Here is a 23,852-nt window from a genome sequence, read left to right on the forward strand (position 1 = left end):
ATTTATTAGGACGTTGATTAATCTAGTGTTGTTGTTATGACGATGTATTATTCACATTATTGTAACATAATACATAGTTGAAATTATGATATTTTTTCTTATTATATTTTTAATTCTCTTTGGTGTTGGATAGTATGTTTTTTATTAGTTCTTTTACAACTAAATGTATAAAATTATATGTACCTATATATAAATCTTTCTCAAAATCTAATCTGAAATACTTAAAATTATTTAAATATTCCAGGTAAATTTGTTAATTAAATATCAATTTAGAACAAAATTAATAATACCAATGTTTGTAAGTACTTAAGTTATAAATTGTTCTTAAAACTTAAATGTGAATTGTGTCTTACATCTTACTGTGGTTTTACAATTATATTACAGATTGGTATTAAAATATAATATAAATAAGGTAAATCGCAAGCGCAGCAAGCTACTTTGTAATACATAGTAGGTTAAACCTTCTATACCCTATACTCACTAAGGTCCCTTAATTTTCATTTTTAAATACTTAACTAAAATAAATAACACGCAGTAAACAATTGTTAAGAATATTATAAGTTTATTTTAAAGTAATATATCACAAATATAATTATTAATTTATGTTTAATAATATAACATGTTTAGATATAAAATTAATGTAATGTTTATTTAATACTGTATAAATATTTGGAATAACTTTATAGTACAAATTGTTCAATTTAAAAGCTTATATTCAAAATGTTGAATTATATAAAATATATTCACAAATATTAGTGTATTTCTTATTTAAATCAAAATTAATTTTGTTATGTATGTATAATTTTAAAGCAATATTTATAAAATTATTTGAATAATATAAATAGCCACAGATCTATTTGGTGTAATTAATTTAATAAATTACAAATAGGTGATTTTTTATTAATGTTATAATTATTTATCATACTGAGTTAAAAATCAAAACTAAAATTTTGAAATATTTATTTTTGAAAAATGTAATTCGGTATATAAAATAAGATATCCAATATTTTACAATAACAAATATTCAATTAAAAATACTAATAATTTTTTGATGTAACTCATAAGTAAAATATGTTCTAGTACAACATTAAAATATCAATTATTATATTTTAACGGAATATAGAACTAAAATTAATCAATCTTTTAAATGAGTTTCATCAAATTTGTCTTGATAATCTAACTAATAATTGTATAACAAAACCTTAATAATTATATTTGTTTACAAGGACATGGACGTTCATGCATTTAAAAACAGTATGCTTACCATTTATTTATCTTGCACACTAAAAGCTACTAATAGTATTTTGTTTATCTATAAACAATATATTATAAAGTAAAAATAATTAAGGTTAACACAAGTTGAATGATTTGAACAGCTGTATTTGGCATGATTAAAAATATATTAAAGAAACATCAACAGACCGAAGTATTATAAAAGAAAATTGTACTATTTTAATTAAGAGAAGGGTTGTATGTAATACAAAACATTTTAAATTCTGATAGATTAATAAATTTCTTTAAATTCATACATTGCATAAAAGTTTCTCATAACTATACATTGAACTGTGCAAAAGCATGAACTCCCATGCCTTATACATGATAACAATACAAAACACAAAACAAAATATTTTAACTTGCACGCCATTTATCTTAACTATTATTTTATAAATTAGGTGCCATACCCTTTAACAAAAATTAAAAAACAAAAAAAAAAGAAACTTAATTTATCCATACAAACTCACTATCTTATTACAATAATAGTTGAACAATATTTGTAAATTATTAAATTACTAAAGCAGTACTTTATGTAAATCGGTATAATATTTTCTATTTTGTTTTGGTATATTAATTATTAAAAAAAAAAAAAAAATGAAACAAAATACATTTAGTGACTGTTAAATATGTCAATTGAGAAGATTTTATTAATCATTCTTTTTATCATCTTCAGGTTTCTCATTTTCAATTGCTTGTGGCTTTTCTTCAATAGCTTGTGGCTGTTCTTCAACTGGCTCGGCAGCATATCCAAATTCATTTACTCTAGTTGGATCTACTCTATATATCCATCTTTGGTACAAAAATATGAAAAATACAACATCTAAAAAAAAAACAATAATAATATAATTTTTACTTAGACTTTTATATCTCTAGGGGGCAAGAGAATAGTGGACGGATATAATATTAAATACACATACAAATTTAAGAAATACATGCAACAAAATATTAATGTTATAACAAAGTTATAACTTTATAAGCTTATAACACATTCATATTATAAAATTGTTTAACTTCTTTTTATTCTCAACAAATCAAAATTGAGTAAATCGTTAAAACATTTATTAGTAGGAAAGGGGGTTATATTAAATAGCATTTTTTTTCTGGAGGTTCAATATAAAATTGCAAATTTTCACTTAATATATTATATAATTTGATATAAGTCTATTGTCAATATATCTATTTAGTATTTAACTATAAACATAAAAAATCATTAATAAAATTACATTCAACTTTGATAATAAAATAAAATCCAAATCAATTTTAGACACAAAGAGAATGTGATAATACTTATTCAATTTTATTTAATAGTGATGCAATTATCAAAATTCAAAAATGAATCGAATAAGAGCAAGAAAAATAAGAACTATACCCCATTTCATGAGAGAATTCAAGCATCTATCTGCAGCTGTCAATAGCATTTCTCCCACTATGTACCACTCGGTGATTAGCCACATCAATTATAAAGTGGTGAGAGATGCTTATGGACCGACAAAAAAATATGTACCTTCTCTCATGAAATGGAGTATAGTTACTGAATAGTAAATATGAATTATTATTTTTAATTTAAAAGATAGTAATGCAATAGTTTATTGCATTATTTATTGGTGAGAAACATTTAAATGTGTATGTATATATTTTTTTCAGTATAAGAGTACACTGGTTTGAACATATGCTATTGACCGCTGTATGTTATCAGACCCTCCTGATTGATTGTTTTGTTAACAATCGTTACTGGGAGTGGGGAGACAATGACACGACAAATTTTTGTCCGCCACATGGTATAATCTTAAACTGAATAGAGTATAATAAAGAACTATATAATATCTGTGGTCGCAATGTTATTATGATACAGGAAATCGGGAAGTGGTATTAAAAGGATGCAATACCTACATAAGTTGATTTGTCTTATAAACATACAATATAACAAACATTACAATTTTTAAAATTTTGTGTTATTTTTAATAATAGAATGTACTAACTTACTATAAAATTTAAAATTAAAAAATATTAAAATTTACTCCTTTATGTAAATTTACCTATTAAAAATAGTCACTGGAAACTGGGTATGTATATTAGAAGAATGAGTCCTTGGCAGATACCCAGTAATACACAAGAGAAGACATTGGATCGCAGAGAAGAAATGTTATAGATAGTACAAAGTTAAGTTGAGCTTGTGATTAAAGGATTTAAGCACAACTAGATTAAGGTAACCATTTCTATAATAAGGACATTGTAGCAACATAGATTCATTAATTAAAATAATAAAATTAAATAGCTCAGAGGTCAACCCAAAGATGAGTGCTATGGAGTTAAGGAAAAGACATATTAGAGTAGTTTATTCTTGAATGCTACTTACCATCTCTAAAACAACCCAAACGGTACATTGTTGGCATTTTAATAACAAATGCAAATATATCATCAATAAATGTATTTAAACATTTATAAGACATCATTCTCCAAGGAAGATGTGCTACAGACTTGAGTTTATAATTAATGAACAATTGTGGAGTCATTGTAATGAAACCTGCAAAAGTATTATAGTACTATAGAAATATAATATAATTAAGTTTAAAAGTAATTAACTTTTATCTTCTTAAAAAGGATAAATTTTACTTTATTCTGAATAAAACAAATAATGCTCACCAAACATTAATAGAAAACCATACAACATATTAAGTACCCAAGAATACCATCCTTTGTGTTCTTCATAGACGAGTGAATAAATTGCATATGCAGCAAGGAGAGGAAATAGTACCCATGATAAGTACTTAAATGCCAATCTATCATATTCCTTTGTGCTGGATTCAGCATAGGACCCTTTTTCTTTAAATATAAATTTTGGAATAATACCTAAATACCGTGTTTGCCGATCAAGACTTATGTCCAATACCTAAAACATAATATAAAGACACAATATAGTTAATTATTAATTTAAATTTGAAACATTTTTATAAATTATTTTACCTTATTGATTTTCCAACATTCAATACCCAATCCAACGAAACAACTGATGCGAATGATCGTGTTTGTATCATTGTCAAGCACGTACAATAGCACAACAACGGATTGAAATACATTAAAAAATACTGCACGTACAGATAAACCTTCCAAAGACTTGCGTTCCTTCCAAAATTGAATATCTGTAAAATAATTATTTTAAATTTAACTTATTTAAGATATATTGTTTATATACACTATAATGTAATATTTATATATATATATATATATATATATATGTATATATTATATCAATGACAAAGAGTGAATAAATAAGACATGCAGAAAAAATAAGAAATAAAAACTGTCCAATACAATTACAGTTGATAAGGGACGTTGTTATTTTATTTATAATTTGAGTTTAATCCAAAAAAACTTGACCCCAAACAATGTAAGAAATAAAACATATGAGTAGACTTAAAAATAATTGGAAAAAAATTACAAAATAAAACATTCAATAAGTTAGATAAAACATAAATAAATTTAAAAGTATATCAAACATTTTCATTGACAATAGGTATACCAAATTTATCATTTTAAAATTGTTTATACCTCATTGTTTTTATTTTCAAATTTATATTAAGATAGACATTGTCTTCATGCTTCTTAGACAGTAGTGGTTTTCTATGTAAAATATAAAAGCTATTGAGGAACTATATACCATATCACAACCACTCTAATACATAATTGTAGTTTTTACATAAATTGTTACCATTTTTGAAAGCTAACAACTCAAAAACACTATGCAATATTGATACAATGATTGTAGCTGCCAAAATATATGGTGAAGTCTCTAACAATGCTTCTTTTAATGAATCTTGATCTTGATCATCCTCATTAGCATCTGATGCAAAAGTATCGCCTAAAAATCCAGCAGTCCATTTATTTCGCATGGTCTGAGCAGAATACATTTGCCATTTAAATAATGACAATGGTTGGAATGTTAGTGTTAAATCCAAATTTCTGCAACATTAATAAACACAACTTTAATTTTGAAATTAATCAAAAATTATTGTTATTTACTTGACAGTATTATTAATTGGTTGATAGTCTCTAAGCATGTTCCAGAAATCATTGAAAAATACCATTGGCTTGTATCGATTGTGCGGCAAGAATTCTAGATCTAAATATTAAATAAAATAAATAATAGATTAAGTTATTTAATTACATGATAACTTACATTCAGAAAATGGTTCAGGGAGAGATCCTTTAGTCCAATTGGTTTGATCAGTTACTAAACAAATTGTCAAATTTGGATGCCAATGTGATATTATTTCAGTCTCAAATTTTTCAGCTTTCTAAAACATAAAATTAATTCAGCAAAACCACTTTATAATAACTGTTTTTCTCTGTCTTTAACACAACAACCAAATTTATTTACCATTAAAAAAAAAATTAAATTATTTCACTTACTTCGATTTGTTCTGGAGTAGCAGATGTTTCACCAGTAAGTAAGTTATGAGTTTTTAAGAATTTAACTTTTTTAAACTTATTTAATTGTTTTGATGCATGAACAACGTAAGGGTCATTTTTACTTATATTTGAATTTGACTTTTTAATAAAGTACACATGTAAATAAATTGATCCATTATTTTGCAAATTCTAAAAAACAAAACCGTTTTATTTGTACCAATATATCTAGCTAAAATTGTTCCAATTTATTAAATCATGTATCAGTTACCGATGATGGAACGAAAGATTTTTGGATAGTATAAGTACCATCATTATTAGGTCCTGAAGTCCAGTCTCCATATTCTAAATCTGTTTTTTTCCAGACAAGTTCACTATCATCTATTACATTAAAAAGACTGTCTTCTGATAAATAGACATACATATCCTGAAAATAAAACATATATTTTTAAGTTTGACCACCTAATACCAACAATTTGTAAATAAACAATTATCATAAAATACATACAAATTTAGTACCAAATTCAAAAAAATTGACATTTGGAATGGAATCTGCAACTTGAGTAACACCATCAGGAGGTACAGTTGATGGCTTTTTGAACATTGATGTAATGAAATAGATAATTAGTGATCTAACAATTAATGTTTTCACAACTCCAAAGAACATATTGAATCGTCCTTGTTGGGGTTGTGGCTGTTCGCCTTGCGCTGGTTCCACATTACCAGCCTTTAACAATACAATAATTATTAAGTTTTACAAATTAAATTAATTTTAATTGTTAATCGTTTACTATAAGAAATAGCAGTACATTTTTAATTTAGAAAGCAAACAGTATGCAAAGTTAAAGCAAATAGTAAATCACAAAAACCACTTGAATATTTTAAACTAAATTAATAATTTGCTACTTTTATTTTGTAATAATATGTTTTTAGAAATTTAAAAATAACAAAAAAAGAATTATTAAGAAAATGTCAAAACACTGTTTATATTCTTTTTCTGGTCTATACATAATATAACAAATTAGCATTCAGTAGAGAAGCATAAACATTTTAAAATTTATTATTAGATTATTAGAATTATTAGATTTATAAATATTAATAAATAAACTCATTATTTTGTATTTATATGATAGCGGAGCTATAAAGTTTTCACTCACCATGGCGAGGCTATAACAAACCAGTAATATAATATGGCAAGTTGAACCAAATTTTTCCAAAACAAAAAAATTATTATATTTTATTGTACCTAATATTTCATGAAAAAAAAATAGATCATATGAATAGTTTCATAGTAACTTAAAATTATTTTGAAATATTATTATGGAAGTTTAGATAATAATATAAATAATAACAAAAAGCAGGGAATTTTTAAGTTTCACAAATAATTAAATTGTTCTTTTTTGTTGAAAATCTCAAATGTGTATAAATTACAAAAAAAGAATGCAATAATGGATATTGTAGAGTAATTAAAAATGTAATCATGTTGAGTTATGACAATGATTAATATTTCAAATAAGATAATTATTAAATAGGTATCTGGTATACATATAATAAAGCCAGTACATGTAGTAGGAAGATATTATCAAATTATAGTTTATACCATTTTAATTCTTTAAATTTAAATAAGATAACAAAGTACTTCTTAAATTATATAAGTATCTATTGTCTATTGTATGTATTCATGTAATTTTATGAATGGTTATAAATCGATTAAATTGAATGCATCGGCAAATAATATCTTTACAATAATCCATATTTCATATTTAAATCAGTTTTATCATATAAATTTAAATGTTATCAACATTTTTTTAAATTTTTTTTGTAGCTATAAGATTAAGATTTATTACATTTCAGAATTTCTAGGCGATAAAATAGCTTCACATGAACTAGATAGGTACCAATGAAAATAATATGCTAAACAGTCTAGATAAATTAGTTATTTGACCCTATTAGATTGAAATAATTTGGTTTCGTTTTTTTTTTAATTCAAATAAATAAACGCAAACACAAAATCAATGTACCACGAGCAATCGCATATTAAACGACATGTAGACAGACAGTTAAACGATGTGTCTGTTGAAAGTGTACTGCGGAACAGAAACATTTCCGAAAACCAAAAAACCGATTAAAAGGCGTTGGCCGCGCGCGATGCGCCCGCCGAACCGAAAACCGTGCTCCCATCTATAGTCCCGGTCGAAAAGCCGGACTTTCGGTCTGAAGTAACGACAACGGCGGCCTTTCGAAAAACGTCCATCCGCCAGAAACAAAATATTATAATATTATTCACTAAGTGCTTGTCTCACCCCATCGCCTGGCGGCGCTTCATTTCTCCTGGCCACCTCTGCCATGACGTGCGTCGCAGACGTTCGTTGAGTCGACTATGAACGGCCAACGGAACACCATCAACGGCAGCTGACACGAGCGATGCGCTAACGGAACTGCGAATTATCACGTCCGGCGAGCGGGGCGCGCATACGCGAGACGTCTTCCTATCAGACGAAACGGAACACAAAAAAAAAAAAGCCGAAATCCAATAGGATAGAATAGAGTAGAGCAGCGCGAACGTGTGCGTGTGTGCGTCCCAAGAAACCAAGTGTTCGCCGTTCGGAGGTTTGGTCACCGGTACTCGGTCGGTGGTCGGTCGTACGATTTATTTTTTATCCCCCTATGGGCCCTATATAGATATAATCAGCAAGCCAAGCGACTACAACTTTACTGTAAAATACGACCGTACCGTAGATACCACATCCATTATCGCAGTGCGGGGGGGAGTGCGGTTGATAAGAACAACACCGCCCGGTTGGACCGCAGAGTGACCAACCTAGCCGTGGGCCCCGAGCCCGTCGCGTTGGCGGCGCCGTTATCATCGTCGTGGTTTTGCCACCGTACCGCGTGCGACTACGTAGTGGGTACGTAACTAGTTTTCGCAACTTTGTAACCCCGCCTCCGCCCATCACCGACGACGACGTTCTATGGTACAATCTTAGATTATTAATTATTATTTTTTTTTTTTTTACGTTTTATCAACATATTTTCACAATAATTGTTTTTGGCGTTTAGCATTTTGCTGTTCCGATCTTCCACGGACCTCTTTCATCGTGCGACGACGCCGCGTAAATCGCACCATAGATAAAGAAAGAAGTAATTACGACGCCCCCGTCGACTAAACAAGCCGTGGAGCAAGTGAGCAACGAGATCCGTTTCGCGCGCTCGGTGGCTCGGTCGCAAGTCGCAACTCGCCACCAACGTTCTACAAGTACGCTCGTCGCGAAGTCACGGTAACGCGCGCGTTGCCTGCCCCTGTGCCTGTGTGCGCGCGCGCATCGGACGATCCACATCGATCAGACGGTATTGCCGTCGTCGTCGCGTCACGTTCACATTCTCATACTCATTCCCAATTCGCCGTCCGTCCGACCGGTTCGATTGTCGCAACATTGCGCCGTCCCGCCTAAGCAGCTGCTGCAGCAAAGCCGACGAAACGGTTCCCGAGACAGGAACACGACTTGTCTGGAGACTTGTCAAAGACACCGATGTAAGTACCTACCCGTACCGATTTCATCGATCGTACGCGCGCGACTATCTGCAAACGCCGTATTTTTGGCGTGGGGCGCCGTTGTTTTCCGCCGGTTTTCCTGTCTTCGTGTTGTAATACGTGTACGATTTTGTTTTGTGTTTTAGCTTTGGCCAAGTCGACAGAAGCGAACCACATTCGCTAATCATTTCATCGTCAGTCCCGCGTCCCAGAAGGGCGACACCATTTATATGAAGTTTCTCGACACGGGTAAGCAGACGTCGCGACACACACGTGTTATTTAATGCTTGTGATTAATTAAATAACGATTACCCGATGTATTTAAATATAAGTGTTCAATTTTTCCCGTTCTCTTCGTGTCACCAGAATTTTGCCGATAATAACCTTGAAATCCCGTGTGACCAACGTGTTCTATAAATACGGGATATAGAGGTCAAATTACGAATTTCTCAGCGGCCATATGTTTCACGCGTTTTCTATCCCCGAAAATCGAATCGAGCTTTTTCCTTTCTTGCTAGACGTTATTTTGCCAATTTTTCATTCCCCCGCCAGATTCCGTAACATTAATGGCACAAAATGCAACAGTCTGCCCATTTGAAATTTTTAAAGTTAACTTTTTTGATCACTTTAATTACAGTTCATCCCCGGTCAGGTTCATGCTGATCGTAATATTATGTCTATTCTGGTATTATCCACATAAATGACCCAATATGAAAACGTAATGTACCATGTAATAATTGTTATTGCTCATTACTGAACACTGGTAATTACTAATTTGTATAAAATTTAAAATACTATAATCTACCGATAGGTATCAGATACTTAAACTTAATTTTATATACTACTCTTTTTTAGTAGATATAAACAGGTAGGCCAAGTCATTATCTGTTATAAGTTACATTATGATATAGAAATTTAAAATAACTTAAAATTTTGATGCAATTATAATATTTTGATTTAAATTGTCATTATTTAATTGTACTACCCACTGTGTATGAATTATAGATTTTATATTTTTAGATAACAATAATGAACATTGTATAGCACTTGTTAGCTATTAACAATGATTTTATCTTTTACTTGTAGATATACATATTTTGTTGTTTATGCATTTGTTATGACTCATTAATTACTTGCCTTTTGAACAGACTGAGATATGTTTGAGGAACTTCATATAGCTTATAACTGATAATTATATAGGTATTTACAAAACAGTGAGGAATCTACCTATTTATTCAACATAAATTAATGTATTTAGTGTATTGTTATTAAATATGTATATTTTGATTTGGTCATTAGAAGATATTTGTGATCATACTTGGTTCATCTAACATTAAATCATATTGAGATGTGATTTGAACTGTTGTAACTATATTTTTTTTACTGATTAATTATAGGTATAGTTGCAGTATTAGCCATTAGGTTTTTTTAGGTCATACTATCATAGGTTATATTACTGATTTGATAGCTTGTTTAAAAATTGAGTAGATAGCCTAAATAAATAATTATTTTTATTTTGATGATAAGAAATATCTCACCACAAAAAAAATATTAGTTGATATTAATTTAAAAAAATTTTACTCGGCATTATGAAATAATTTTATATCACATATTGTAATGTAGGTATAACCTTTATGTTACAGTTGGATACATATAATTAATTATGTTAAATATACAATATATAGTTCAGTTTAGTAAATACACATGTTAGACACCTAACTATTATAATTTATTGAGTTATAATTCCTCGAGTACTTAAATATAAATGAACTAATTTTGTATGAAGTTATACCAAGCTAATATGTTTTAAAGTTGTCTATATAATACTTATATAATATATGAGTAGGTGATAATCATTTCTTATATATTATATATATATAGTTGGACATTATTATTGATATTACCATCATTGGCAATTATAAACGTATTACTATATTCAATAAAAAAAAAAAGTTTAATAATTTGTACCTTATAAATGGGTTTTTAATGAAAATTACCACTATAAAGATGTTATTATTATTTTGGAATAAAACAAAAATATTACCTATTTAAACTGTCTAATGTTGATTTAGGCATAAAATCTGAAAGTTATTTTTAGTTGAGTCCATAGTACATAGGTGTACGCAGACCTGAATTTCGGTGGGTGCCTACAATTTTTTCAGGCCCTCTTTTAACAAGACATATACATATTTTAATAAATTATAATGCATGAATAAATATTATTAACATTATATTGCACATTAATCAGTGGTATTACTAGTACCAAGTAATATAATATTTCATTAGATAGTTGGATCTAAAATCCATTTTTAAGATAATTGCAATATTTGTTTATAATTTTTACTTTTGTAGTCAATAAAATCTAGCTGTTATAATACAAAATATTATTTTTATTCTAGTAATATTAGTTAAAATATGAGCCCATGTATTATATGCTATAGGACTTAAATTTTAGGGCCCCAATTACATATCAGGGGTGCCTAGGCACACCCAGAACCCCCCGTGCGCAAGCCTATATGGTTTATAGTTTTTACTACAACTTGCAATATAAATAACATTTATTTTATAGAATAGTACTATGTAGTTAAATTCTTAAACCATATAATTTGACATTAATTTTACCATTTCATAGATCACTATTAATCAAATTTATTAAAAAGTTAATCAAATTTTAATGACTTATTTTATTATTATATTATGATAATATATATCCTTATAAATTGAATGAACTGATAAGTAAAAAAAAAAAGTTATAAGTCATAATATTTAAATATGTAGCTAACAATATCTCAATATTTTATCAAATATATATATATTTTTTTAAGTTAACTATTTTTCATGAAGTTTAATAAATGTATTAACAAGATTTAATATTAGTTTACAAGATATAAAATTAATAATCTATTTAACTTTATTAAAAAAAAAAAAAAAAAACAGATTTCTAATCAGTAAATCCTACCAATGCATTATATAAAGTATATTCAAATAACAATATTATTTATAATAAATTACTCAAATCTTGTGTCTTAAGAAAATTGTACTGCTCTAATAGATAAATAACTATTTGATTCTTAAAAAAAATTAATTAATCTCATTAAATATTGTTGTTTATGTCAATATTCCCAAACTTTTACGACCCCGGCACCCTTGAGAAATAATTTATGTTTCGCGGAACCCTCTTTTTTAAAATAAGTTTTAATAATATAAATAATCCAAATACAATATAAAATAATTTTCTCAATAAGGTTCCGCAGAACACATTGGGAAATTCTGGTCTATGTAATGTATACACTATGCATCTGTAACTATCAAAAATATTTGCCTAAGGTTTTAAATTTACAAATTATAATTTCTTTAAAATCAATTTATTTATCACAATTTTTTTGGACACATATTGTAATGTAGCCAATGTAGGTTTATCTAAATCTTAGGGTTATATAAATTTTAAAAAAGGTCTTTGCTGATTCAAACATATATAATATGTTTAATCGTGTTTGCAATTTTTATTTTATAGAAAATAAGTATTAAAATATAAGGAATAAGCGTTTTAATGCGGCATGCCATTATTTAGAGATGTGTTCAGAAAAATTTAAAATTAACATTTTAGTGTGTCTAATCTACCACAAATTAAATATAATCAATAAAAATAAATCAGATTTTAGATTATGAATTATTTGCCGCTGTTAAATTGTCCATTAAAACCTTATCCTTTTTAGAATGACACTGGTCACTGGACAATATAATTAAGAGTTAGGGCTCAGTAGTGTTGTTATAGTAATATAATTATGTCTATAAACTATTTTTATTGATTAATTTGCTTAATATTTAAAATAAATGATTTTAGATTTAATATTCACTTATTGTTTAAAAATGTGTAAATAATTTATTGACAATATATTATTTAAATAAATTATCAAAAAACAAATATATAATAAATGTAATTAACACTTGTAATAAGTGCATATACTTAGTAGGTATGAGAATATTACATAAACTTAACAACTAATAATTTTAAAATGGAATCGTTATTTTATTATTTACAAATATATAATATCTAACATCTTGTTGTTTGAATGCATAATCGCTGCTATGTCTCAATCCATTTATAAAATGTTTAAGGCTTTGTACTGATACTTTATTTTCCATAGAAAACATTTTAGATCTAAAATAATTCTTTATCATTACTTACACCATATTACATATTAGTTATATCCCTAATATAATTTTAAATAAATCGTTTTTCCAATATTGATTAATAAAATTGAATTTCTACTAAACTTGAAAACTAAATTTTAAAATTCAACCATGTGAAACCCGTTTCTAACACGCCCGAGTGCTTGAAATTACATCATCCCTTATCCCCAAAAGTGTAATCAACTCCACCCCGCACATAGTTTAACAGTTCATTCGATTCTGTTTCTATTCGTATGTACGAATTATACGGCTGAAAAAAAAATCGTAAATTTTCTTAATTTCTGGCAAACATAACGGAAAAAATACTATTTATCTAATGATTCAAGGGACGAAAAATTAGGAACACGTCGCATATAATTATCTTACAAAAAAAATCTGTACAAACGTGCGAGTAAATAATGCTGGGTGTAGTGAAGTACTCATTAGAAGTCAGTACTCGTAATGGTAATTTATTGACCTGGACAAAACGCGACGCTCGGCGGCGTGTTCGGGCATGCCCACGAACCGCGAGTTGTCACTGGCTCGAGCCTCCTCCAGACCACCAGTAGGTATATTGATTTTACGCCGCACGCCTGCACACTCCGGTTAGTCTGTCTGTCGTCAGCTTTTATCGTGCACCGCAGCTCGTTTTATTCGCTGGCAAATTTAAAAAAAAAGTTCGGAACCCCAACTGCCGTCGTCATTGTTTCCGCCAATATTTAAAACTGTCGCGAGTCAAAATAGATTTCAGACTTCTGAAACTGATTTACAGTTTAAACATTATTTTACTGAAAACCTCTCGTAAACATATGGTGGTGCTATCTCGTATAGGTGAGTTCATATATGCCCCCAGACTAATAATTATTGTCAAAACCCGATTTTTGCAAATTTGCAATGCAGTTTTGACGATCACTGCAGTCCGTCGATTATAAAAAATCAAAATCAATTTTAAATCTATGTTTTTATTATTTAATATATTTGTTTATTGTTAAAAATTAATTAATATTAAAATACATTTATATTATTTTATAGTATTATCTATATAATAATATAGATAAAAATTCTAAAACTGTGAGATATAGGTAGAGAAAAGCATATAAATACTGTACAGAATATAAATAAGTATATTCATAAATATGTAATTTCACGTTTTTTACATTTTTGAAAAGTATGATGGCTTAAAAAAAATGTATATTAAAATAATATCATAAACAACAATATTTTTAACCTATTATAAATATTTATATTATGTTAGATGTAAAAACATAGTTACAATTATTATTATTTATAGGATGTATAATTTTTCATTTAATAATGAAAGAATTATTTTTTTCCAGTATCGCCATCATTATCCAGAGCAAGATCTGGCAGTTGTAAAAAGCTCATAGAGCCATTTATTGGCCCTGCTACAAGGTGCATGAGTTCTTTAAAATACCAGGGTTTTAGTTTTCGGTAAATATTATGAAATAGTCATTTAATAATGAAAATTGAAAAAAATTTTACTTTTTAAATGTCTTATTTTTATAGAAATTTGTTGGAACAGGACATCAAAATACTGCTGCAACCGACACAGGAAATCGCAACCATTCAGGGAAACGTGACGGGTTACACTTAATACAGGAACAATACAGCTGCGATCATGGGTAGCTTAAACGTAAATCGGAATGTCAGTGATGCATTCTATCGATATAAAATGCCTAGACTTATGGCTAAAGTTGAAGGCAAGGGTAATGGCATCAAAACCGTGATTGTCAATATGGCTGAAGTGGCTAAAGCTATTGGAAGACCAGCTACATGTAATTTAAAATCAATAGTTAATGTTTATATACAATATTGAATTTTTTTATTTCTTTTTATCAGATCCAACTAAGTTCTTTGGCTGTGAACTAGGTGCGCAAACTCAATTTGACTTTAAGCATGATAGATTTATTGTAAATGGAGCTCATGATGCTGGTAAACTTCAAGTAAGGAAAAAATTTGATTTAATTAATTCATATATTTATACTGTTTGAATCATTAAATTTTTGCTATAACTAAATTAATATTTTAAGGATCTTTTGGATGGTTTTATTCGGAAATATGTGTTATGTCCAGAGTGTGATAATCCAGAGACTGATTTAATGATCAGTACTAGAAAGGGAACAATACATCAGGGTTGTAAAGCTTGTGGTTATTATGGTTCTTTGGAATCCAATCATAAACTGAATGCCTACATATTGAAGAATCCGCCTAGTAAGGGTTTTAGCCTTATACATTTTGTACCATCTAAACTCTTAAATTTATTATAGATTTAAATCCAGCGGCTCAGGGATCATCATTAACTGAAGGAAAACGTAACAAGCGTTCTAAGAAACATGGAGGCGAAAACGGTGAAGGAGGCAGGTCTAGTTCTCCAGAAGACAACAATTCAGAATTGATAGTTCAAGCTCCAGAAAAACTAGCTGAAGATGTATGATTTGAAATTTTCTATTATTTAACATGCAAATTATATGTAGTGCTTGACCAGTTGCTTCATATTTTGAAATAATTTGTACATGGTGATAATATTATCTTATTGATCAATTCTCATTATTCCAAAATGACTTAACATTTTTAAAATCATTAAAAATCTTTTTTAAATATTTACTATAAAATATAAAGAAAATTATTTTTTAGAAATTTCAAGTACCAATTTAGTTGAAATTACTCATTTAAACAATAAATAATGATATGTTAATTATTTTGTTATAATTTAATAATGTTTTTGATTTATTTTAAAACATCTATTAATAGCATTATGAATCTATTTTTACAGTATTTACAGTAATATTTTATTAAATAACTTTAATGTTTTATTTTGACTGAAAATTATGTAAGGAAAAAATCAAAAAAATCGTATAAACATTAATGGATTTTAAAATAATGATTGTTTGTTAAAATAATTGAGCAATATATATACAAGCATATCAAAAAGAAAAACAAACTATTTCTAACTAATAATCAAACTGATTTTGTATTGATTAAAAATATAATTTATTGACATCAAGTTTATTTATTTTTGATACTATTTCAAAATATAAACACTGGTACTTCGCCATTACACAAAATGTGTTAAATATAAGTTTATTAAATATTAATATGGTTTATTATTGATTAATTCAGGACGTTGATGATAAATGGGCTGTTGATGTATCTGATGCGGCAGTAAGAGCTCGTATGCAAGATTTAACTGATGGAGCTAAAGGATTAACCATTGATGAAGATACAGATAAGACTGAAAAAGAAAGAATGGATATATTTTACAACAAGGTAACAGTTCGCACTAAAATATATAATTAGTAATATCTTTAATCCTTAAAAAGAAACTTAAGTGTTTTTTTTTTTTATAATTGCTAAATTTAATTAAATAAATGTAAAATAGTAGTAACAGCAATTTAGTGAGCAATTGCAAATCATGCTATTTTTTGGAAGTTGTAGAGATTTTTTGAAGAACTTAAAAATTAAATTAATAATCTACTGATCTATTTTTAACTTAAAAAAATAAACAAAATTACTCCTATAAGTTAAAGCTGTTCTTTACATTAAATGTATTTGAATAGGAGAATTATGAACAAAATGAAACTAAAAATCTATATCTACAACAAATAATATTACGTTGCAATTAGTAATGGAAAATTCAAAATTATCATGAATTAGCGTATAGCTAATTAATGCATTATTATCTAATGCATCATTAGATAATCATTAGTCTTAAATTCTTAAATATACTTAACCAATGCAACACATGCTGGTCTAGTGTCTTAAATAAAATTCAATATTACTAAGCAACTAATTGTAGAACATATTGTAACCCAATTTTGAGTTATAAGGAATTTCATGATTTATAAGAACTAATCATTCTTACCAAAAGCACAAATATTTTATTTTTGTAAATAGTATATTTGTAATATTTATATTTATTTAATTTTGCAATATTTCTTATGTATTCGTATTTGAAAAAAATGGGATTAATACATTTAAATAAAGTCACCATATATATATAATCATTTATATTTACCCTATAATATAAAGTTTGATTTTTCAATTCCTAAATATTGCTTTTTGTTAAGCATAAATTAACAAATTTGGTTCTATACAAAATTTGACTATTTTGGTTTAAACATTTTACTAATGAGTTTTGTTTGTGTTGCTAGATTTCTTTTTATTTATCTATTTATTGATATAAAATTTAACTTGTTTTATATATGGTATACTGAAAGATTATGTATACTTTACATGGTTTTTTATAGGTTCAAAAAGCACGAGATTCTGGTTTAATTTCAGATTCAATTACAATCAAAGAAATTGTAGCTGAAGCTGAGCGTTTAGAAGTAAAGAGCAAAGCTACATTAGTGTTGGCTGAACTATTATTTGATGATAAAATCCATTTGCAGGTACATTACTAAATATTATTGTGTGCTCTTGATAAAAACATTGATTATGTAAAAAATACTCATTAATATCGTTTTGGTTTTAGTTGAAAAAACATCGTGTCTTGTTCTTACGTTTTTGTCATGAGGATCAAAAGGCTCAAAGGTATCTGTTGGGTGGGATAGAACAAGTAATTGGACTCCATAAAAGTAGTTTGTTGCCAAAAGTTGCTGCTATACTGAAGGTATTTTTTTTTTATTAAGTAGTTTTGCTAAAATTTTGTATCAATAAATTATTATTAATTTATTTCATATGTTAAGTTATTTTACGATGCGGATATTTTGGAAGAGTCTGTATTATTAGACTGGGCTAGTAAAATCAGCAAAAAATACGTCTCTAAAGAGCTTAGCCAGGAAATACATAACAACGCTAATCAGTTTATTACATGGCTACGTGAAGCTGAAGAAGAAGAGGAAAGCGGAGACGACAGTGATGATGATGTAGAGGTAAACCATTTTTTATTTGATATTTTTACAAGTTTACTATATTCTATTCCATATTTCTTGATTTCGTTTGTTTCATTGATATCGCTTATGAATGAATAAGCATTGTTCTTCCATAAAGAAATATTTTTTAAAGCTAATATTTATTGAAACAACTTTTTTTCCAGATTGAATATAATGACCGTGTGCATACTAGCACATTAAAAGCAAAACCTGTACCACCAGTTGCTGCCAAATCCAATGTTGATGATAACGAAGATGACGTTGATATTGATGCTATCTAATTATCTTGGTGGACAGAACACCTAAAATTTAATTATTCAAATAAAATAAGCTTACAATATTATATAATCAAATATACAATTCAAAACCAACTAAAACAATTTCAACATTACATTTATCCGATTCTAATTTACAATATATAAGAATATTAAGTAACATTTAAAATCCTTCTTGTACCCTTTGTTTTTTTTTTTTATTATTATAATTATTATAATTTATTTATAATTAGTAGGTGGCTGCAAATATGTTTTACTACGTGGCTATTCACTATTATACAAGTGTATGCCATAAGTTAAAAGTGTATTCAATTATAGTAGCCATTCTAATAAAGATTTCCAGTAATTAAAAAATTAATTATATGACTTATTTTATTTTATTCTTACCTCCCATACACCGAATATTATATTGTAATAATAATTAGCACAATATATTTGTTAAATATGAATTTACATGTTAAATACTTTTACATATTTTGATTCAATACAAATGCAACTGCAACGTTATATTGTTATTTTAATTATTATTATAATTTTTTATAAAACAAAAAGACAATAGTATTGTCTTTTATTTTAATTGTGTTTCATTTACTGCTTGAACAAATGCATACCTTATAATAGTTTTTTAATGCACAAAACTATTTCAAACCCTAATTAATAATAAGTACTCATGGTTGAATAATTAGGTTAAAATACTATAAATATATAACTAATTACAAAAAACACTTAAAAATTTATTGAGTATTGGTTTGTAGCATTCTCTTCCAAATATCAATGCCTGTGACTAGCATGTCTGTGTGACATACTGACATAAATGAGCGGATGATGTTATAAGAAACCAAAAAAAATTAATTTAAAAACATGACATTTTTGAGTTCCATCCTTGCACGTCACGATAATTGTAAGCAGGCTGTACGAGAACGAAACATCAACCTCTTACTTTCTTTGACATTGGTATTACTGTGTACGTATTTTTTTCGGATCGAGGATTATAATCTTTTACCTTATCTATTTATTAACTTTCCCATGCACTTTATGATAACATTGGTGTGTTATTGTCTGTATACTGTATAGTACCAGTTATTACTTTTTCACGTGTAAGAATTTATGGTCAATTAGTTGACTTTTCACTAAAATTGCTACAAATTACGAAAGTTATACCACAGAACGTTATACTAAAATAATTTCTCGTTGTTTCGGCTGCTAAGCGTCCAGAGGTAAGTAACTCTTGATTATGTTTAGACTACTGTTTTAAGACATTTGTGTTTATAAATTGTCAATTATTATTAGCAGAATATATTTATTGTTATTATTGTTAGCTACCACTACCATTTTCAGATAAATAACAAAATAATGTTATTATAAAGTAAATATATAAAGTAGCAGCTCAAACTGATGAACCCGTGTACTATAAAATATGTATTCTTGATGATTACTGTAGTTATTTTATAAATAATAATAAATCTTTAACTTCATCAGAAAATATTAAATTTCTCATTAAAAATTCGTATTTATTTTAAGTAGTTTAATAAAAGTACATTTATACAAATTAGGTCAAAGAAATTATATTATAGTATCCAAGGTACTCTGCACTGATTAACATTTTCTATATAAAGCACTAATAAGCATTTTTAATATTGTTCAAAAGACAAAAGCTAAACATCTAAACCACAATTAAAAGTAGGAAATGTTTATATGATGTGCTCAAATCCTGATGTACTTTAAAGGCGACTGTAACCCAATAATATTTTTTCCAATTATCTATTGATATATTAGTAAAATGATAAGTTATAACTACAAAATTATATTAAGCTCTTTTTAATTGCAATATGATCTTACTCCATCCAAAACTATTAATAAAATGTATTTTATGTACTTTTTTTAATTATATCTTTCAAGTATATTTTAAAGTTACATGCTTATATCTATAAATCCATACTAAATACTATTAACAATATTATATAATATAATACCTAGTCAATGACAATATTTTGAAAATTTGATATAAACAGTATCTTACTTTTAATGCTAAATACATAATATTATCATTAATGTAATTATAAGCTTATTTTTTTTTTCTTTAGAAATATGAGTTCCCCATACCAGGGTGCATTGACATGTGTTACATGTCAAATTGTGTTTGAAACTGGTGATGCACATCGTGTACACTATAAAACAGATTGGCATCGTTATAATCTCAAAAGAAAAATCATTAATCTTCTTCCTGTTGATCGGCCAACATTTGAATCCCGAATACTGAATCAACAAATCAAGGAAAATGAAGAAAATACAAAGAGCTCTATTTATTGCACTATTTGCAGAAAATCTTATAATTCGCAAAAGTCCTTTGATAGCCACACTTCTTCTAAACAGCATAAAACTTTAGCATTGCAATCTGACAATGAACATAAAGATATTGGTGTACCTGCTGCCAAGAAAATAATTAAGCCAGTTGAGACTAAACCTATTGAAGAAAGTGATGACGAGTATGAGGATGTAGATGACGACGAAGAATGGGGTGAAGTGGTCAGTGAAAACAACCCCATAGTAAACAATATATGTTTATTCTGCCCTCAGAGCAGTGAAAACTTATTACAAAATATTAAACACATGTCTGACGCTCATTCATTTTTCATACCTGATATTGAGTATCTGGTTGATTTGAAAGGATTATTGGTATATTTAGGTGAAAAAGTATGTCAAGGCTTTATGTGTTTATGGTGTAATGATTCTGGAAAAAATTTTCATTCAATAGAGTCTGCACAAGCACATATGATTGACAAAGGTACTTTTATAATGAAATAAGGTTGTTTTAAGTTAATATGAACAATTAAAAATAATTTTAAATAATTTTAGGTCATACTAAAATGATTCATGAAGGTGAAGCATTACTTGAATATTCAGACTTTTATGACTATTCATCTAGTTATCCAGCTGACACACCTGTAGATGATTATCGTATTATTGAAGATGTTAATTCTCAATTAATTCTTCCTTCTGGAACTAGAATTGGAAAACGTTCATTAATGCGATACTACAGGTAAAGCAATAAAATAAATGTTTACAAGTTGATTAAGATTTATCAATGCATCAGTTTTTTGTATAGGTTATTGATAAACAAAGTTTAATTATTAATTGATTTTAGGCAAAATTTGAATCCAAACCACGATTGGGAAGCTATGAAGGAAACAAAACTGAACAAAGTAATCAATCATTACAGACATGTAGGATGGACAGGAACTTTCCCTGCTGCTGCTGCTAGGTAAGAATCGTAATTAAATCAAAATACGATTAATCAAATTAAGGAATTTTTAACTGCAATCATTATACAAAAAATATAGCATTTACATCTAATTAATGGTGTGATAAAACTAAGATGTTTATTTTGATTTATAAACATAATGATTACTATGTGCTACTGATTACTTCATTAGGAATTTTCAATGTTTATTATTCAACTGAAATATCAATAAACACAAAACTTGTTTTTAATTAAAACAAATAGTTTTTGAAATATTAAAACTTGTGCTTTGGTTTGAATATAATGCACTTATAATTAACTTGTCAACAATACTTATTAATGTATACCAATTAAAAAGAGTCAATTCATTAAGATAATACAATTTATAGATTTAACTCATACATATTAATTTTAATTTATTTTATCATACACTGAAAAGTTGCCAAAATACTCTTATCAAATATACTATATATTTGTCCTAACAACATTACAAATTATAGTCTTCTTTATTAGCATCCTTTTGATAAGTAAAACAATAAATTTATTTGAATTATTATTATATATAAATGGAATAATAAAAAAAAATTCATAAATATAGTTAAGATAATATTAATAATAGCATTTTTGTTTTTTGTATGTAACTTAGAAAATAAAATATATTCAAAATTTTATTTTTAATTGCAAAATTAATGTATGTCTATTTTAATTAAACTACACAGTAAATTAGTTAAATATTTTCAGCTGTTTTGTATATTATGATGACATGTAAGACAGTGTGTATGAAACATAATGGTATTATAAATGTTATTTACTTCAGTTTACATTATAATTTAACATCCTACTTCTCCACTGCTATAATAAATATTCTCTTACATTCACAAGACAATTAACTATAATTTATTTAATAAATCACATTGATATGTTTTTACAGGAAAGCCAGAGATTTAAAAATTATGAGACAAGTACAAACAAAAATGTACATGCAATTAGGAGTTAAAGCCAACAAGTTCCAAAAGCATTTTCGCCAGCAAGTCAATTTTTAGATTTGATTTTATATTTATTAAAATACTGAGTATAAGCTGTTTTATTATAAAATAAAATATATCATCATAATGTTATTTTTTAATATTAATCTTAAAAATAAATTAATCATGATTATAACTTAAATGTTATTCAATTGTTTATAGTACCTTTCAAATGTTTTGGTGGACATATTTTTGAATAAATTGAAATAAATGTTAAAGACAAAACTTCTACAATTAAACTGTGTAAAATTCTTACATTTATATGCTATAGTGAATTAAATAATATTTAATTTGTATGGCTAAATAGATATGTAATGAATGTTTCATTTAGTTTTAATATTTGGGTAATTAAAATGTATAATTTTTTTTTTTTGACTAACTTATACTTTAAATTTGGGACTGGGTGACAACATTATTACCAAGTTACTGACAAATTTAATAGCTTCATATACCTATATAAACTATCAGGTCAAATGCGCAACAAATGATAACTAGTAATATTATTTCAGATTCATTAGTTATGAACTTGGTAATATTAACACGGATATAGTAAAAAGTTTATGGTATTATTCCATATTTCTTATATTAAACTATGGATGCCTACTTAAATAACTGACTGTAACCATGAATAAAGATAATATTTTATATTTGTATATAGCCGTGATTTGAAAAATACACGATGAAGCAGTTTCTGCTTTACTTCAAGCTAACTTAAACAAAAATATAGAATGGTATTAGTATTAATTCAAAATATATATATACATTCTTTCATAAAAAGAAGTAGAATTTAATTGTTTTGTTATAAAAAGGCTTATTGATATAATAATGTTTATTGGTAAGCAAGGATTACCTATTAGATTAAAAGACAAAGCAGCTTATAGTTAGAGGATAGGACTATTGATTATGGGAACTTTTTGGAATTAGTATTGTTAATTAAATACTATGATTTTATAGTAAATTAATCAAAATAAGCTCAAAAGTTTTAGTATTATAGCAAAATCAACAATAGATGTTTCAGTATTAGATCAG

At 27.1% G+C, this 23,852-nt stretch overlaps 4 protein-coding genes across 7 annotated transcripts; 3 read left to right on the forward strand and 1 right to left on the reverse strand.

The window, feature by feature from the left end:
* Positions 1-1,359: 1,359 nt before the first annotated feature.
* On the reverse strand, positions 1,360-8,030 carry LOC113555142 (cleft lip and palate transmembrane protein 1 homolog). Its single transcript, XM_026959481.1, has 11 exons — positions 7,986-8,030; positions 6,191-6,409; positions 5,954-6,109; positions 5,686-5,874; positions 5,453-5,570; positions 5,296-5,395; positions 4,985-5,235; positions 4,240-4,415; positions 3,919-4,165; positions 3,632-3,799; positions 1,360-2,095 (listed from the first exon to the last, which is right to left on the reverse strand). The coding sequence occupies exons 1-11, from the start codon at positions 8,028-8,030 to the stop codon at positions 1,923-1,925; spliced, it is 1,842 nt and encodes a 613-aa protein (XP_026815282.1). The 3' UTR covers positions 1,360-1,922.
* Positions 2,529-3,364, forward strand: LOC113555145. The gene is made up of 2 exons (XM_026959486.1): positions 2,529-2,813; positions 2,920-3,364. Exons 1-2 carry the CDS (start codon positions 2,608-2,610, stop codon positions 3,068-3,070), a joined length of 357 nt encoding a protein of 118 aa, XP_026815287.1. The 5' UTR covers positions 2,529-2,607; the 3' UTR covers positions 3,071-3,364.
* Positions 8,031-8,556: 526 nt separating the features above from the next.
* LOC113555143 (eukaryotic translation initiation factor 5) lies at positions 8,557-18,915 on the forward strand. 4 transcript variants are annotated; one of them, XM_026959482.1, is made up of 13 exons: positions 8,557-8,657; positions 8,743-9,214; positions 9,361-9,463; positions 14,725-14,839; positions 14,931-15,183; positions 15,248-15,351; positions 15,439-15,619; positions 15,676-15,836; positions 16,529-16,675; positions 17,656-17,799; positions 17,883-18,020; positions 18,097-18,282; positions 18,447-18,915. In XM_026959482.1, exons 5-13 carry the CDS (start codon positions 15,027-15,029, stop codon positions 18,561-18,563), a joined length of 1,335 nt encoding a protein of 444 aa, XP_026815283.1. In that variant the 5' UTR covers positions 8,557-8,657; positions 8,743-9,214; positions 9,361-9,463; positions 14,725-14,839; positions 14,931-15,026; the 3' UTR covers positions 18,564-18,915. The 4 variants fall into 4 exon arrangements, with proteins under 4 accessions (XP_026815283.1, XP_026815284.1, XP_026815285.1 ...); XM_026959483.1 differs by lacking the exon at positions 8,557-8,657 and having other exon boundaries at positions 8,699-9,214; XM_026959484.1 differs by lacking the exons at positions 8,557-8,657; positions 8,743-9,214; positions 9,361-9,463 and adding an exon at positions 14,014-14,218 and having other exon boundaries at positions 14,915-15,183.
* Positions 18,916-19,597: 682 nt separating this feature from the next.
* On the forward strand, positions 19,598-23,000 carry LOC113553435 (zinc finger protein 622). The gene is made up of 5 exons (XM_026956763.1): positions 19,598-19,774; positions 20,642-21,342; positions 21,414-21,597; positions 21,703-21,819; positions 22,730-23,000. The coding sequence occupies exons 2-5, from the start codon at positions 20,646-20,648 to the stop codon at positions 22,839-22,841; spliced, it is 1,110 nt and encodes a 369-aa protein (XP_026812564.1). The 5' UTR covers positions 19,598-19,774; positions 20,642-20,645; the 3' UTR covers positions 22,842-23,000.
* Positions 23,001-23,852: the final 852 nt, after the last annotated feature.

Source organism: Rhopalosiphum maidis, chromosome 2, assembly GCF_003676215.2.
Source record: "Rhopalosiphum maidis isolate BTI-1 chromosome 2, ASM367621v3, whole genome shotgun sequence".
NCBI classification, from domain to species: domain Eukaryota; kingdom Metazoa; phylum Arthropoda; class Insecta; order Hemiptera; family Aphididae; genus Rhopalosiphum; species Rhopalosiphum maidis.